This window comes from Cyprinus carpio, chromosome A10, assembly GCF_018340385.1.
Source record: "Cyprinus carpio isolate SPL01 chromosome A10, ASM1834038v1, whole genome shotgun sequence".
Classification (NCBI taxonomy): domain Eukaryota; kingdom Metazoa; phylum Chordata; class Actinopteri; order Cypriniformes; family Cyprinidae; genus Cyprinus; species Cyprinus carpio.
Genome location: NC_056581.1, coordinates 13,939,444 through 13,956,165, shown reverse-complemented (window position 1 = coordinate 13,956,165; position 16,722 = coordinate 13,939,444). Strand labels below are relative to the sequence as shown.

At 36.0% G+C, this 16,722-nt stretch overlaps 1 protein-coding gene and 1 long non-coding RNA gene across 3 annotated transcripts in view; one reads left to right on the top strand and one right to left on the bottom strand.

The window, feature by feature from the left end:
* Positions 1-16,722, bottom strand: part of LOC109085615 (seizure protein 6-like) — a 35,392-nt gene that overhangs the window by 9,095 nt on the left and 9,575 nt on the right. For both annotated transcript variants that reach the window (XM_042765310.1, XM_042765311.1), the window contains exons 2-7: positions 10,069-10,650; positions 8,827-8,954; positions 4,415-4,607; positions 1,508-1,693; positions 1,114-1,282; positions 71-237 (exon numbers count right to left, since the gene is read on the bottom strand). In XM_042765310.1, the coding sequence (XP_042621244.1) occupies positions 71-237; positions 1,114-1,282; positions 1,508-1,693; positions 4,415-4,607; positions 8,827-8,954; positions 10,069-10,650 (1,425 nt within the window). The remainder of the gene's footprint in view (positions 1-70; positions 238-1,113; positions 1,283-1,507; positions 1,694-4,414; positions 4,608-8,826; positions 8,955-10,068; positions 10,651-16,722) is intronic.
* LOC122146466 overlaps positions 5,356-16,722 on the top strand; it is a 44,154-nt gene continuing 32,787 nt past the window's right edge. The window contains exons 1-2 of the long non-coding RNA XR_006161008.1: positions 5,356-5,511; positions 6,267-6,363. This is a non-coding gene — a long non-coding RNA (uncharacterized LOC122146466). The remainder of the gene's footprint in view (positions 5,512-6,266; positions 6,364-16,722) is intronic.

Genomic DNA, 16,722 nt, shown 5'->3' with positions numbered 1-16,722 from the left:
ACAAGTTTTTTTTGCTAAATTACTGGAAGACATGAATTCATGTTCAGGAAATACAGAAGAGTCCTTGTACCTTCATATCGAATGGCAGCGCCAGTGCATGTGCCCGTCTCATCACTGGTGAATTCCACAAACAGATGCCTGCCGGTGCTGGTGACCCCCTCAGTGGGCAGATACTCGACTGCATATGAGTCATACAGGGGCAGAGAGTCGATGTTACTCCCATCCTTTATGAGGAGCCTGAAAACAAACAAAAGGAAGTCAGCATCACTAAAGAGTAAATGTTTGAACAGATCATTTCATTTTTTATTTTTTTATTAAAAAAAAACAAAACAAGGTACAAAGCTGTCACTGGGACAGTACCTTTACAATAGGTACTAATATGTACCATTTAGTTACTAATATGTAATTTTACGATATAACTGTAATATGTTTTAGAGGTATATAATATGGAGTACAAACGAATACTGGCGCAATGACAGTGTTTGTACCTTTTTTAGGATAGTGTATGAATAATTGTTTTTTTTTTTAAGTTGAAAATAGGCCTGATAATATTGGAACAATTTTCCTTTGAATCTATATATTTACTTTGTACATACTGTTCAAAAGCTGGGATTTGAAAGAAGTATCAGTATCAGTATTTGATCAAAAAAACGGTAATATAAAATATTTTTATCATTTAAAATAAGAAATTTCTATTTTAATATATTTTAAAATGTAATTTATTCCTGTGATGTCAAAGCTGAATTATCAGCAGCCATTACTCCAGTCTTCAGTGTGACATGATCCTTCAGAAATCATTCTAATATGCTGATTTGGTGCTCAAGAAACATTTCTTACTATTATCAATGTTGAGCACAGTTGTGCTGCTTAATATTTTTGCAGAAACCATGAGAAATATTTTATTTTTCTTGCTCAAATATACAATTCAACAGTATTTTTTTAAACAGATATTTTGGTAATAAAGGTTTTACTGTCACTTTTGATCAATTTAATGCATCTGGTTTCAACTGTTAGCTCACTAAAAAAAGGTTTAAATTTTATGGATTTTGAGGAATTTTTGGGAGAATATTAAGTAAAAAAATACTTAAAGAAAAAAAAACACAAAGCACATGCCTGTCATCATCCTCAGCCAGTGCCACTTTCTCAAAGTGAACATGGAGCCGGTGGCCCTCAGGGGCCTCCAGTACCCAGTGACATGTCAGATTGCTGCTGTAATTTCCTGGAAACCCCGGAGAGATGATACGACCCTGAGTGGCATTTCTCATCATCCCCCCACAAGCAACTAGGCATGAAAGACAAAAAGAGAGATACTGCTGCGAATTTGCTGTATTCAGTTTCATTCATTTTCATTATGCATGACACAGATTTCCAACAGACTGCCGAAAACTAATGAGACTAATGAAAAGGAATAACATTTAAATGAAACCAAAGTACAAGTCATAATTTTTGATGTGTAGCAATTTTGAGGCAGCACATACAGGCGTAGTATTAGCTTGTCCGTTCATACCTTGACACTTGGGCTCTCTGCCACTCCAATATGGTGTGGTGGCATTTCGGCAAGTGAGAGAGGAGGGGCCCTGGAGCTGATAGCCAGTCAGACAGGAGAAATAGGCCACGCCCTGCACCTGAAGACCAGTGACTGATACTTCACCATTTTCAGGGGCCAGCAGGGATGCACAACTCAGAGCAAAGGCTGAAGAGAGAAAGAGAGAGAAACAGAAATGACTATAAATCTTTGAAAATGACTATAATTTTTTTAATTATGTTGGGTGATGCTTGTGGCATAGAAATAAGACATTTACAGTAAGCTTTAAGGCAGTAATTAAACTTCTTAACTGAAAAAAATTATATGCTTAATTTTTGTTGGCTTGTTTTCCATTACAAATAGTGTTTAAAATCAAGATACATTTTCCCTATGAAGTAAAATGACTATTAGGGCTATTAGATCTAAAATCTAATAAAAAAGTATGTTTATTCTTAAAACAAGAAAAAAGTATTGTTTGCCAGTTGAATTAAGTTGATTTTTTATTTTTTTTTATTTTTTGTTTTTCATTTTTCAGAAAACAAGACTTAATATCCTATGTCATCTCCCTTCTCAAGTAAGTGAATCGATTTAAGTATTAAATGTACTAAATAAGATTTTTGTTGTTGAAGTGTAGTTGAAGGTGGCAGAATTTGTTTGTTAAAAACAGGCAGACATTGAAAACATGCCTCTAATTCAGCAATTACATTTAATGGCATTTTTATCTGAAGCACCTTACAGTGCATTTAAGGCACATTTTATCACTATTTGCGCTCCCTGGAAACTGAACCTTTGATCTTAGTGCTGCTACTAGTGCAGTTGAGCCATAGGAACACAGACCAGAGCAAACAGACCGAAAGCAGATGCTTAAATCTGACCCAGACTTCCTTGATCTGTCACTAAACCGATCAGGTGCAGGTTAAATGTGCGGAAGCCAGTCTCACCAGCTGTGAATAACTGGCCATGCTGTCTCTGTTTCCATGGCGATTAATGTTCCATAATGCCCAGTTGTTTAGTTTTAACTAACAATGACTAAGTTCAAGCACAGCAGGGCAGATTCGCTGCTTGGGGGTTAAGGCTGACAGATGCCGGGTTTTATGTAACACTTATCCAATCTGTCTATCTGCAGAAAAAGAGCCACTCACTAAGTGCAGAAGTATATAATCAAAAACATATTATTTTTGCTTGAAAAAAATATACTAAGTGGAAGAAAATTGAGTCTTAAAGTGGAAGTGAAGCAGTAAGTCAAGATTATTTAGTAAATTGAATTTATGAAATAATATCTGAACATCAGTAATAACTATTATAATTTGCATAAAAGAGGGGTGTCTGTACTGAAAAAAGTCAATAATTTGTTTGAAATATTCCAGCACTATTTCAACAGCAAGCAAAACTGGTTTGATCAGTAAATACATTTTCTTTTCCTTTTTGCAGGTTTTTGCTTTGAATATCTGCATTCTGGGGTGACCATTAATTGGTTCATTCATCTAGATGTTATGAGTAAAATACTAGCAGAAGAGCATCATATCATGGCGAGGTCATCATATACTGAATGGTTCATTAATTTTACTGCTTTTGCGAGTGTATCAGAGCTCTTCATGGCCTCTGAGCTGCATCCCTCTGCCTTAATAGCATTTATTGAGCCCTTGACTGTTTGAACGGAGCATTTAACCCCAGCGCATAAATATCAATAGAGCACAGTGATGCATCATAGTTCTCTCTTATTTAATCTCTCTCTGGGACAAATGCTATTGATCTCTATTTAGCAGCAGGAGTGCCATTCACATGTGCTTCAATTGCGTTTAAACTCAAAAGGCTTTTGGCCAGCAACTTCATCTCTGTTGTCTGCTAAACCCAGAGGATGCTGGGATTTCGAAGGATGAGTTCATGTGAGCATCAAAATGTTTAAAATGATTTGATCTCATATATAGTCTATATATAGTTTTATTTTTTTTAAAAAAATTAATACTTTTTTCAACAAGGACACATTACACTGATCAAAAGTGCCAGGAAAGACATTTATAATGTTACATGAGCACCAAATAATGTTGTAATGTTCTTGAGCACCAAATCAGCATATTAGAATGATTTCTGAAGGATCATGTGACACTGAAGACTGGAGTAATTAATAAAAAATCCATCACAGGAATAAATTCCATTTTAAAATATATTAAAATAGAAAGCAGTTATTTTAAATTATAACGATATTTCACATTTTTATGTGTATTTTTGTATTTTTACTGTATTTTTGGTCAAATAAATGCAGCCTTGGTAAGCACAAGAAAGAAAAAAAGTGTACAACGTTATATGTAGCAACACACACACACACACACACACACACACACACACACACACACACACACACACACACACACACACACACACACACACACACACACACATTAGGGATTCTGATTAGCTACATATACAGTTCAAAAGTATGTAAGATCTGTTTTTTCTTTTATGTTTATATGTCTTGCTGACAGTGATGTCTCTGAGTGCTGCCCATGTAACAATTCTCTCTGAATGAGCTGTCTGCCTGAAAATAAATGTCTAGTTTGATTTCTTTGCCCATGTACACACATACACACACACACACACACATGCATACAAACAGACAAATGCTGTCGGCCTCCTCTGGAAAACAACCTCAACATGTTTACACTGAGGAGTACCATCAGTATCAAACCCCTCAAGGACTCTAGCATGAGAGATGATGTTTTATTCATGAGGCTTATTTCCATGACATTATTCTAGAAACCAATCAGTACTAATATTTGTTTATAATTCTGTAGGCCAGACTCATAAGAATCATATAGCAAATTGATTTTTTTTTCCTCTTATTATATAGGCAAATCATTAAAAACATAGCACAGAACAGTGAGATGGTACCTCTATACCGCAGAAGTAATAAGCCAGGCTGAGCGGGCCATTCACTGCTGAACTGAACTGAGATCTGGTTGCTAGAACTCCTCAGAACCAGTCCCCTGGATAACACTGAGTTGTTGGCAAGTATTGAGGCCACAGGTCCACCTAGATCCTCCAGAACCGCCTCCATCCCGTCATCCAAACTTGCGTTCAGCACCTACAGCACAAGGGCAGAATCAGATCAAAACATAGGCTGTGATATTCCAGACTTAGGCCTACATGATTGCATCTGTGTAAATATCTATTAGAATCAGCTCAACTGAAAGTGTGTTTTGGGTGCACTTCAGTGGGTCCAGAATATGAAATTGTGTGTGGAGGTTCCTTTGATCGGTTTTGGTGCATGTGCCTCTGAGATAAGCATAGTGACCAGCGTTGTGTGAAGTGTTCAGTTGTATCAGAGCTGAAAGTGATACACACTGATATGTTTTTACCGCTGTGAGAGCAGCACAGGTAACTGCTACACAGTTTTCTTGTTGCATTACAGATATTAATTCACTTAGTGCTCAATGAGAATTTCTACCAAACATACATTGGAGAATTAAATATCTGGAAAATGGAAATGCTATCAACAGAACAGAAATAAAACATCAGAATTAAATTAACTTATTCCAAAAGGTTATTTAAATAACTTCCAGTAATTTTCACAGAACTTTAAGTTCAGAATAAAAAAAAAAAATTAAATAAATATGTTTCATTCATTCATTCATTCACACTGGTCAGTATTTACAATATTTATCCTACTACACTGGTCGCGCTGATTGTTTCTGGTTCACTAAAAAGAATCGGCTCAACATAAGAGATTCATTCTTTAGGGAACCGGACTAAACTGGCTCCTGTATTGTTTATGGCGCGATGTATTGATTCAAAAGAAACCGGCTCAAAAGAGTCATTCGTTCTGGAATCAAACCACACTTCTCTTGCGGTATGTTTTGGGCTGTAAGTTTAGTAGCGGGCCGGCGTTGCTGCGGTAATTAGTAGTAGTTTGCATTCGCAAAAGAATGCACGTTTGAGAATCTCATGGAACCGCAATTCAAGAAATTTCTAATGAGGACGAACCGAAGGTAATTTTGATACTAGTGACAAACTGTAATTCTTTCTGCCGTTACTGCGTTGAAAACAAAACAGTATAAAAGTCAATTTAAAGAGATATACGAATTTATTCCATAATTTCCTTTTATGCCAGCTACAGTTTACACAGACCTTCTTTACTTGTAAATGAAGCCATATTAAATAATAATTTGAAAGAGGGTGAAGGAGCTGATGACCTGTAGAAAAAACTGCATAGATTTGAATACATGCATGATAAGTTTAGCTTCATATTTCCAATGCTTTTGCTTTTCTCTTTCCCTTGTGATTTGTCAGTCTCACACTGAGAGGAATATCCATCCCTGACACTCTTTTGCTTTACATCTCCCTGCTTTTTATGACACATACAAGGTGAAGTTAATATCAGCTGACAGCAATCTCTCCAACTGAGACCTTGACTGAAAAACTCATTTCAGATGTGGTGGCAAAACCCTGAAACTCTCCTCAGATCCAAGCGACTCCTTTCTGAGAATATAAGCTCATTTGCTCTGCTATAATTTGAGCTTTTTAAACTCAAATGCCAACTGAACAAGCACAAAGGCCTTAATTTCCATAATAGGTTTAAAAGTGTGTCATCAGATGTTTGGTTGATGCTTCCTGACCCCTGAGCTGGGTAGGGTTAGCAGGACAATGCGTATGGAATAATATGAGCGCTGTCAAGGTCAGCAGGTCAACAAGCAATTAAAATGAAACAGTGTTGGGAATCTTAATGATTTTTGGCCTTTCACAGGACCTTTGAGGACTCCAACAGACCAGTTTGTGGAAAGTTAATGAAGGTCTAGCTGACAGAGCACTGGACCCTGGAGAGATGGCACTGTGAATACAAGGTACCTCTAATTATAATAACTGAAACTCCAGTTTCACTACTAAACACTGTCCACCCATTCATCAGCACACAAGCATTGATTAGATCAAGAGCTTCTCACAACTAATAGACCTTCTATGAAAGAATATATATTAAGGAGGGATAATTTTTAGGGAAGCTGACTCATGTACTTCAGCATCTGTTCCACAAATCACTGCAAATGGAAGTGAATCACCACAACCATGGTCTCTTAAAAGATAATGGTTGATGGCTAATCAGCAAAAGGAGCACAAACTGAGCTAGACTTGTCACTTAACTCATAGCAGTATCAGAAAACACAGGCTCTTAATATGGACATGAAAATCCATACTCAGAATTCGTGCTCTGCATTTAACCCATCAAAAGTGCACACACACACCCGGAGCAGTGGGCAGCCATATATGCTGCGGTGCCCGGGGAGCAGTTGGGGGTTCGGTGCCTTGCTCAAGGGCACCTCAGTCGTGGTATTGCCAGCCCGAGACTCGAACCTACAACCTTAGGGTTAGGAGTCAAACTCTCTAACCATTAGGCCATGACTTCATATTCTGTGAGCAGTACTTTAGAAAAAGAAATGAAGAATGTTTTTAGTATTGTTATGTATGGTTAAGGCCAATTACTGGATTGAATTAATAGTGACATATCTAAAAAGTCTGTGAAATGTATTTTTTTCCATAACCTCTGCAAGAATTTTTACATTTATTTCTTTCTGAAATTATTTCATCATTTGACAATGGAATTGCATCTCTTTTTTTGCCAGATATGGGCATAATGGTTTTACATTTCACTTCTTCTGAGGTTGGAATCCAACACTGTTAGCTGTCCAGATCTTTAACCACTAGGCTACACCACCCACCTATCACAGTATAACACGTGAATACCTGTAGTTATAGACTTTTTAACTTCTAAATAGTCACTATTGAAAACACAACTCTAGAACTCTGAGGAATCTGCAAAGAAAAACATCCATTTACAAACAAATATGCAGCTGGTGTGCCTTTAGCATCCCCTTCCAGAGCAAGTACATTTCAAAATCACTTTAAATTGGTCACTTGGATAATTACAGATACCAGGAAAGTGCAGTTATTTTTAAGAAGTCTTGTTTTTGCAAGATGTAAAAAAAGCAAACAGACGGTCACAACGTTCTAAGTTTGTAGGATACATTTATGATCAATTCAGTACGTTAAACTTTTATACTCACTATAATATCCTCAAACATAAAAACTCTTCAGCATTTTCATAATTGGCCTCAACCTAATAAGATCAATATGCATTACAAATGAAAACGTTTTGACTTCAGACATAAATGAGAAATGTCAGCTGTTGGTGCAAGTTATTGCAAGCAAGTACCATTACTCAGAAAACCGAATTCACCAAAGCACAGAGATCAACTTGTAGTCAAAATCCTGATGAAGCCATCACATCTAAAATGTTCAGAAAATCAAGTCAGTGTCACATGTATAATTCAGCACAGAACAGAGCCACTCTCCTTCAACATATCTACTGTAGGGCTTTTTAGAGGGAATTTTGTTTCATTTGACATGGCAGCTGTGCTGCAGTCAAACACACTGATACGTGAACATGACGGTCCTCCTGGAACTTCATACGGAAACTTTCACAACTTCAGACTGGAGGCCTTTATAAATGCCTGAGAGAGAATTGGCAGCATCTGTCAGCAAACCTTTCTGTGCAATGTTCTGTCTCCTCACAATCAGTTTTTAAAGGCACTTCTCTCTCTTCTGATCAATCCAAAATTAGAGGTCTGAGAAATTGCAGTGAATTCGATCGAACCATATCGAGTTGACGGCTGACAGGAACAATAACAAGTTCCACCTGATTGCATGTAATGCAGAATAGACAGTGTCTGCTCAAAATGAATGGTTTGTTCTGTCTTGGCTTGAGTTATAAAGTAAGACATCTTGTAAATACTTTTTGCAGCTAATGATTTCTTCTTAGAACTATTTAGAAAAGTGCCTAGTTTTCCTGTGTAGTTCATAATCAAACTAGTTTATCAAAGATATCATTTTGCGATTTGAAGCGGTCACTGATATCACTGATATTTTTTCTGTAACTGAATAATTTAACTATGCTGTTTCTTCATTTTTTTTAAATTCTCAATTGTATTGTATTTCTTACATTATTGGCACAAATTCAAGCATTGTTCCTCTATCTATAGCAATTTTACAATTGCAGTGGGCTGTATGCAGTTGTCAGGCTTGTCAGTCCATACTTGCTATCTCTCTCTATTTAGAGAATATCTTGTCATACTGAGCCTGTAGGGACAGATTGAGACTTTTTTAATTTCTATATACATTTGAAATTAAATTTCAATGTTAAGTGTAGAGAAGATGGAAATGACACTCTGTTGCCCTTGAGAGACAAAGATGTGCCAGAGAGATGCTTCTTCTAATCTGCATATGATAAAAGCGTTAGATGAAAAAGTACTGACCTGAATCTCAACACCATAGCCCAGATATACAGTAACCAGGCAGGTGCAATGAATGTGGGAATCAAATGAGACATCCGGGGGGAGCTCTATATAACCCTCGGCGTCTGTGAAGTTCATATCGCAGTGAGCTGGAAAAAGAAAGACAGAGAGAGAGAAAAGGGCACCATTCTGAAGTCACCCCTTTTACAGCCGTCTTATGTTTGGTTGGCTGTGCAATAATCCTCCATTAGCTCTGAGTCCTGTGCATTGTCATAAAGATCAACAACATCCATATCCATCTATATCTTTCATCCATTTCTAGCCATATACATCTGTAGCTGTCCATATCCATCTATATCCATATTTATCTAAATCCATCTATATCCTCTGTATCTAGCTATGTACATCCATCCATATCCATTCATATCCATCTATCCATATTCATATATATCTACATCCATATCTATAATTAATTATACATCTGTCCATTCATATCTATCCATACCTATCAATTTCCATATCTATCTATCTATCCATATCCATACCTATCTATATCCATCTGTTTCTATCCATATCCATTTATATCATGTCTATCTATCAATCATCTATATCCATCTGTATCTATCCATATCTATATCTCTCTATCCATATGCATCTATATCCTTCCATGTCCTCATATGTCCATTCATATCTATATCCATATTTATCTACCTGTCCAAATCCATCTATGTCCTCTGTATCTAGCCATTCATATCTATTCATATCCATAAATCCACATTCATATACAACTGCATATGTCTATAATTGTTATACATGTCTATCCATCCATATCTATACTTATCCATCTATCCATATCCATTTATATCCATCCATATCTACCCATATCCATCTATATCATATCTATCCATACCCATTTATATCATCCGTATCTATCCATATCCATCTATATATCTATCCATATCTATCTATCCATCCATATCCATCTATATCCTCCAGATCTAGCATCCATATCTTGCCATATTTATCTATATCTACCATCAATATCCATCCATATCTATCTATTTATTCATATCCATCTATATCTATCAATGTCCTCATATATCCATCCCTATCTATTCATTTCTAGCATCCATATCAATCCATATTAATTTTCCATCCATATTCATCTATAACCATCCATATCTATTATCAATATCTATCTATGTCTTTCCATCTCTATCCATATCCATCTCAATCTGTTTTAATGTTCTCTTTGTACTGTACCTGGGGATGTCTCAGAGGAATATCCTGGTGTGGTTTTCCCCTCTGGCCTCCGTGGTTCTTTCTTAGGTGAAGTTGACAGAGTCAGTGGTGGCAAAGTGCTTTGCTTGTCAAAGGATTTCTTTGTTGTTGTGTTTTGACCTGTGCTTGTGGTAGTGCTTATTGGAATGGTTGGGTTTGTGAGGGGTTGAGAGGTGACTACCATCTTCTCTGATGTTCTACTACTATTTTTGCTGGGCATTCTTTGTTCCACAGATGTTGCCGCAGTCATGGTCAATGTGGTCGCAAGGTCAGTGAAGACTGCTGCATCCTCCTCAGGCTCCAGTGAATGTTCAGTGTTAGATGTAGAGGTAGAGACTGTTGGCATGGTGTGCGTTGCCTCTTTAAAAAGCTGCTGATCTCCCTCAAAGCTCTTGGTTAGCAGAGCTGAGTGGAGTTTGAGTAGTCTTAGGTTGGGCAGGATTGGTACCGCATCTGTTGTGAGCTGCTGGACATCAGTTGGTGGCTCCTGTTTGCTGGTGAAAGGGTCAAACTCCTTCTCTGATTCTGACTCTCCTCCTCTCCGAGTTTGTACAGTTCCATCCTCTGCAATGTCCAAACAGGTTGAAAATTAATACTAAACAAACCTAATCCTGTCTAAGACAGTGATTTTTAAACTGGGCTATACAGATCCCCAGGGGTCCATCGTACAATTTTTATATATATATATATATATATATATATATATATATATATATAATATATATATTATATACACACACACACACACAAAAGTCATACAACATACAAAAGTCATTGTACAAAAGTTTTGTAATGCTATTTGAACATTACATTTTTTTACGTATTAAGGCAGTGCTTCCCTGCAAAGTAATTATTTGTAGCTTAGGAGTGACACAAAAGGTTCAATAATATTGTTGTGATCTTCAGTGCTAAAGAACAGCAGCATCTTTCAGGGACAAGAAAGCATGAGGCAATTACAGCACGTCTTTCATCTCAAGATTAACACACCTCACTAGGCAAGAGAGCTCTCAGAAAGGTTCAGAGAGAGAGAGAGAGAGAATGTAAAATGACAGCCTACACTTCAGGCCTGAAAGTCTCAACAAATGTTTATGATCAGAAACAAACTGTAATCTGAAAGACAGGCCTCATTTGCCACTGACAGGAAATGAGTCATTCGAGCATGTCATTCAGACACAAAGATTCTTAAAAGCATGTTTGATAAAAAATATATAAAAGTCCATTTTGATCAAAAACAGTCATTATGAGAATGTCAGAGACTGTTGTTGATCGTTCTTTGACTTTTAAATGCGTCATACCATTCAGATTGCATGCGCTCCCTCAGATTTCAAACAAAATTATTTTAATCTTTGATAATTAAGTTGTATGATTATTAAAAAAAAAAAGAAAGAAAAAATAAATGTACCTTCTAAAGATCGAGTCTAAATTGAGAATTCTGTCATTTCCTAACCCGTGTTTTTCGAAACTTAAATTACCTTTTTTTCCTGTGGAATATGAAAGTTATTATCAAAATGTCAAATCTGTTCTTTTCCATACAGTGAAAATGCTTGATCACTGGCTTGAAAGTCTAGTTGTAATATACTGTGTGTGTGTGTGTGTGTGTGTGTGTGTGTGTGTTTGTGTGTGTATATATATTTTATTATTTTATTTTTTATTTTTTTGTCATACTTTTTGAGCCAGTGACTACAAAAAAGCTATTGAACATTTTCACCACTACTGCACATGTTGGCATCTCTCTGCTTTTCTTATTTAGATATTTGTAACATTTCACTGAGGTGTGAAGGAAATTCTTTTGTTTTCCTGTTCGTGTGACATAGCTGTGCTGAAAACAACATCTGGAGAAGTGCTTCCATTATTGAGACGTGCGAGGGAAGCGCAGTACTGAACTGCTGTCAGATCATCTGTCTCTTTATAATCATTCCTGGATTACAGCAGCTCTCCACTGCAACTTTTATATTGTCTGGCTTGAGGAAAAGTCAGCTGCAGATGTATAGACTCTCTTATGCTAATACACAAGTCCCTATAATTGTGCAGTTTTGCTAAATTAGTCTTAAAAGGAGAGTTCGCCTAAAATGAAACTTCTGTCATCATTTCTTCACCCTCATGTCGCTCCCAATTTATGATTTTTCTGATTTTCCACTCTAACTCTCAAATCTCAAAGTCCTCCTTTCAATATTCTGCATGAAGACAGAAAACCATATAGATCTGGAACAACACTGAAGGCAAGTAAATGATGACAGATACAAATTTTTTACCCTAACTACCCCTTTTAAAGTGTTTTGTGACAACCAGAGACAAGCATCAAGGTTTATTTTGCCTTCATAGTACGTCCTATATATCTGATGAATGGCTTCAAAATAAAGCTCTAAGAAGACTGTGAACCCCAGAGGAGCAGATACCTCTAAGACCTGCTGTTGTTTCTAGGTTCAAACAGCATGAGTTCTCGAGTGTGTTTTTACTCCCTAATTAGGGAACTATATGACAGTGTGTTCTAACAGGATGTAGCTTGGTGACACAGTGAAGACAGTAAGAGATAAAAAGAACATCACTGACACAGACTGTAAATGAGAGACGAAAAAAGGAATCAGAGATTTGGAGAGAACTTTTGGAGACGGCACACAGTTAAACTCTCAGCGGGAGCTATGGCTCTGCTTTACTATAGGATCAGCCTGTAGTATGTTGCCAGTGAACACTGGTGGACGGCAGAATGAAGATAATCAGTTGTGGATTGTAATTGTTTTGTTGGGGCGAAAATGTTGTTGGGTACTAAAAGGTCAGAAAGCTGAAACCTCCATTTGGTGCATTCAAATCTCTGGGTGTTTCTTTGTCTTATTGCTTTGTATACTTGTTTTAATCTTTATCCAGTCATCACAAATTGCTATAATTGGTCCATTAAACCAGCAATAAGGAAAGAAACAAATATTCTGTTTGCGTGCCGTTAATACTGATAAATAACTGAATTGAAAATACACATTTGGGAGTCCAACTAGCTGAAAAGTAGCTTGGCCAGGCTGGGAAACCAGCTAAAACTGGATTTAGCCAGCTTTATTTCAGCATAGTAGCATAAACTAGTCAGCCTATGCTGGTAGACATTTTTACTTCAAGATCTGTCAGCAAAAAGCATTAATGTCATTGACATTAACGGAAACAAAAACAACCTAAAACTATTAAAAATAAAATAAATAAATAAATACATTTGTTAATTGAAATAAAGCTCAAAAAAAGAAAATCTTAAAAAACTGTATAAAAATATACTGTATATGCTTATAAATGAAATAAAACTGAAATTAAATAAGTTTGTGTTAAAATGACTAAAACTAAATAAATTTTTACAAGTTTTAAAAAATAATTAAATAAAAAAAAACATTAAAAACAACAAAATTAAAATTAAGTAAATTCTAAATATTAATAAATAATGTAATAGTAAATAAGTAATAATAAAATAGCAAAATTTGACTAAACGTTTTGCAAAGAACATATAAATAATACTATTTCACTAATACTTTATATTAAAGATTATATTTTTATTGTGGCCACATTATGTAAAATATATATATAAATATAAAAAAGGCATTGGATAGGCCTAAAAATTTTACATAAAAAAAAACTTACTCTCATCAGTTTTATTGAATAAGTAAATCTATATTTAATAAACACTGTACATTTTATTAGCTTAGCTTTAATAGATTAGCTAGTGTGGTTTCCAGAAGTCAAAAGCTAGCAAATATTCAAAAGAAAATATTCTGTGACATTAAAGCAACTCAGTCTTTTGTTTACAAACACATCTGCTGCTGACTGCAATTAAAATGCTACAGTTTCTCCAAGACCATAAATCACACAATAAATCTGGGTGCATAAACTGAATTCTTTCCTCACAATGTTTAGAGGCTCACAAACTGCTCACAAACCCATCCGCCTTTCATCCCGTAATCTCTTTCCAATAAACAATAAACCAATCTAAAGCCTTAAAAAAGCTGTAAATCAAGCACTGACCTCACAATCTCTCTCCTATTAAGAACACATAGAGCACATGTCACTCCAGAGTGAATCCCATTTATCAAGATGACACTTTCTGTAATAGAAGTGTGATCAGATCATTCCAGTGGCAACAAACAGCTGCTTCGCAAAGCCACACAATGTCAGACCTTTCAGTCAGATTAAACCTGAAGCTGTAGACAGTCATTAATCTCTAAAAGAGGCAATTCAACCGTGTTTTTATAGACTAATCCCAGTGCACTTCTGCAAATAAATACCACCTTTAAGGGCACAATACAGCCCATATAATGTTGAACTTTCCTTAGACACATGCATTATAGTATATTTCAGATAACTCCTCCCTTAAACGGCATGTAAAAGCAAATAAAAAAGTGCGGTTGGTTGCTTTACATGTGAGTAAGGCAGCCTGAAGTCAAGCTACTCAAGTCTTTCACATATCCAGCATGTTTTTTTATAGCCTGTGAGAATCCCGCAGAGAGACGTAGAGAGCGCTGATGTATTTAAATAGTCTGAAATTGCTTTTATTCGCTTTGGCAGGCAGGTGTCAGAGTGCAGAGTGCTGCAAGTCAACATGTCAAAAAACATAAACGGCCAAAACAAAGGTCCTACCTGCCCAACGGACATCAGTACGAACCGCAATATTAGAGCTGACACTGATGGATGAAGCTCTCGGTCCTTAAAAATATACAGAATGTTTGTGATTGTCTTGCTCCCAGAATAGACACAGTGACCCTGAGTTTCAAAATGGATCCTTACAGATGAGAACAAACCACTGAACTGACAAATCCAAATCAATATCACAAGTACAATTTTGGACAGGGATGAACCATACCCTGTTCCACAATGCAGTGCACTCAACTTGACCATTCATTTCCAATTGGAAGTAATATCAACTGCACTTTTTAAGATTCTTAACACATTTTGATCAGACTTCTAAAAGCTAAGACATTTCTACACAAAATTTTATATATTTATTTATTTACTGAGATGCTACACTGTCATGTCTTATTGAGGCTACGTTTACACTAGTGCGTTTTCGTTTTTAAAATGCTTAACTTTTGCTATGCTAACACCTGTCGTTTACACTACTCTGCCGTTTTCGACCCTTGAAAACGGAGACTTTCAAAAACACTGCAGACCCCGTTTTAGTATGAAAACTCCAGGGTTGCGTTTCAGTGTAACCGGACCAAAAACGGAGACTTTTGAAAATGATAGCATGGCTGCCAATATTCGCTCTGGGTATCCTTGACAACTGTGTAAACAATAACATCACGCTCATTGTTGTACCTGCATGAATGGTCATGTGACATGCGTTTTCAGTTTTGTCGTTTTGTAGTGTGTACGGAAATTGTTTCTGAAAATGCAAGTGTAGACGAGGATCATTTTCATTTTAAAACGCAGTTTTAAAACAAAAACACTCTAGTGTAAACAGGGCCTAAATTGCATGCGTAATTAAATAAATATAACTTGCTCTGTTAAGCATGCAATTTAATGAGATATGTTACAGTGTATTAGAATACTGTTTAAAACATTCAATGATGCATATACTGTTTTCACATTTTTTCACTTTTAAAAAAGTCAGTATAATGTGTGTGTGTGTGTGTATACATATATATATATATATATATATATATATATATATATATATATATATATATATACACACTTCTTTTTTTTATAAGTTTACATTTTATAATAAACCACTTATGGGCAGCAGGAAGAGAAAGTAAAAGTTGACTCACGCTCAGTGCCAAAGAAAGTAAAGCGTAGTTGTGTAGGTGTAAATGAACAACATGTATCATTTACTGAGCTCATACGTTATTAGCTCTTCTCTGAAACACGGTTTAGGCATGTGGAAAAAGTGCTGTTATACCTGAAAGCGCATAATTTAATTGTTGGCAGCTTGTGGAATATATTAAAGTGAGGACGTTTAGACAGCTTTCCACCCACATGGAGGAAAGGTCACTACATTTCTGTCCTAATGAAACCTGTTAAAAAAGGAGCCGCTTTGTGGATCTCAAAATAAAGGCTGTTGCCTTGTGAGTTTGTTATTAACATCATCTTACTGATACTGCTGCCTGCACAATCATTACATCATAAGATGAATGACAGCTGTCAAAGAAAAAGTTAACTAAGATACAAAGGGAATGCGCATACTGTACATATGAAATGATTTTTTTTTATTATTTTTTTTACATATATATGATAGAATGGTAATATTATATTTATCTTTGCTTCATTGTGTCATCTTAAGTGTTTGAAAACATTGCAGGGCTTTCCAAATGAACAAATTCTGGCAAGTGAAGTTCTATAAATATCAATACTCAGTGTGTAGGGAGCAGTGAACACTGCATAGGGACCATGAGAATTGTAAAACACAGCTACAGACAATAAACTTCTGGGGCTTATTGAAGAAGAACAACTGATTTCATCAAAGAGACAACAAACAAACAACAAAACCCTTTTCTGTGTTCTGGTGTCCCTGCTGTCTCTGGATTTCATCTAAGCTGAGTTTAAACTTAGCATCTTATCCGTTCAAATCCAGTTCTATGATTAATACAGCATTGCTACATGTTCGATATCAAAGGGAAATGCACCGAGATGAAAAGCTCTAGTGTTTTCAAACAGCTCTAGACTCCTGTA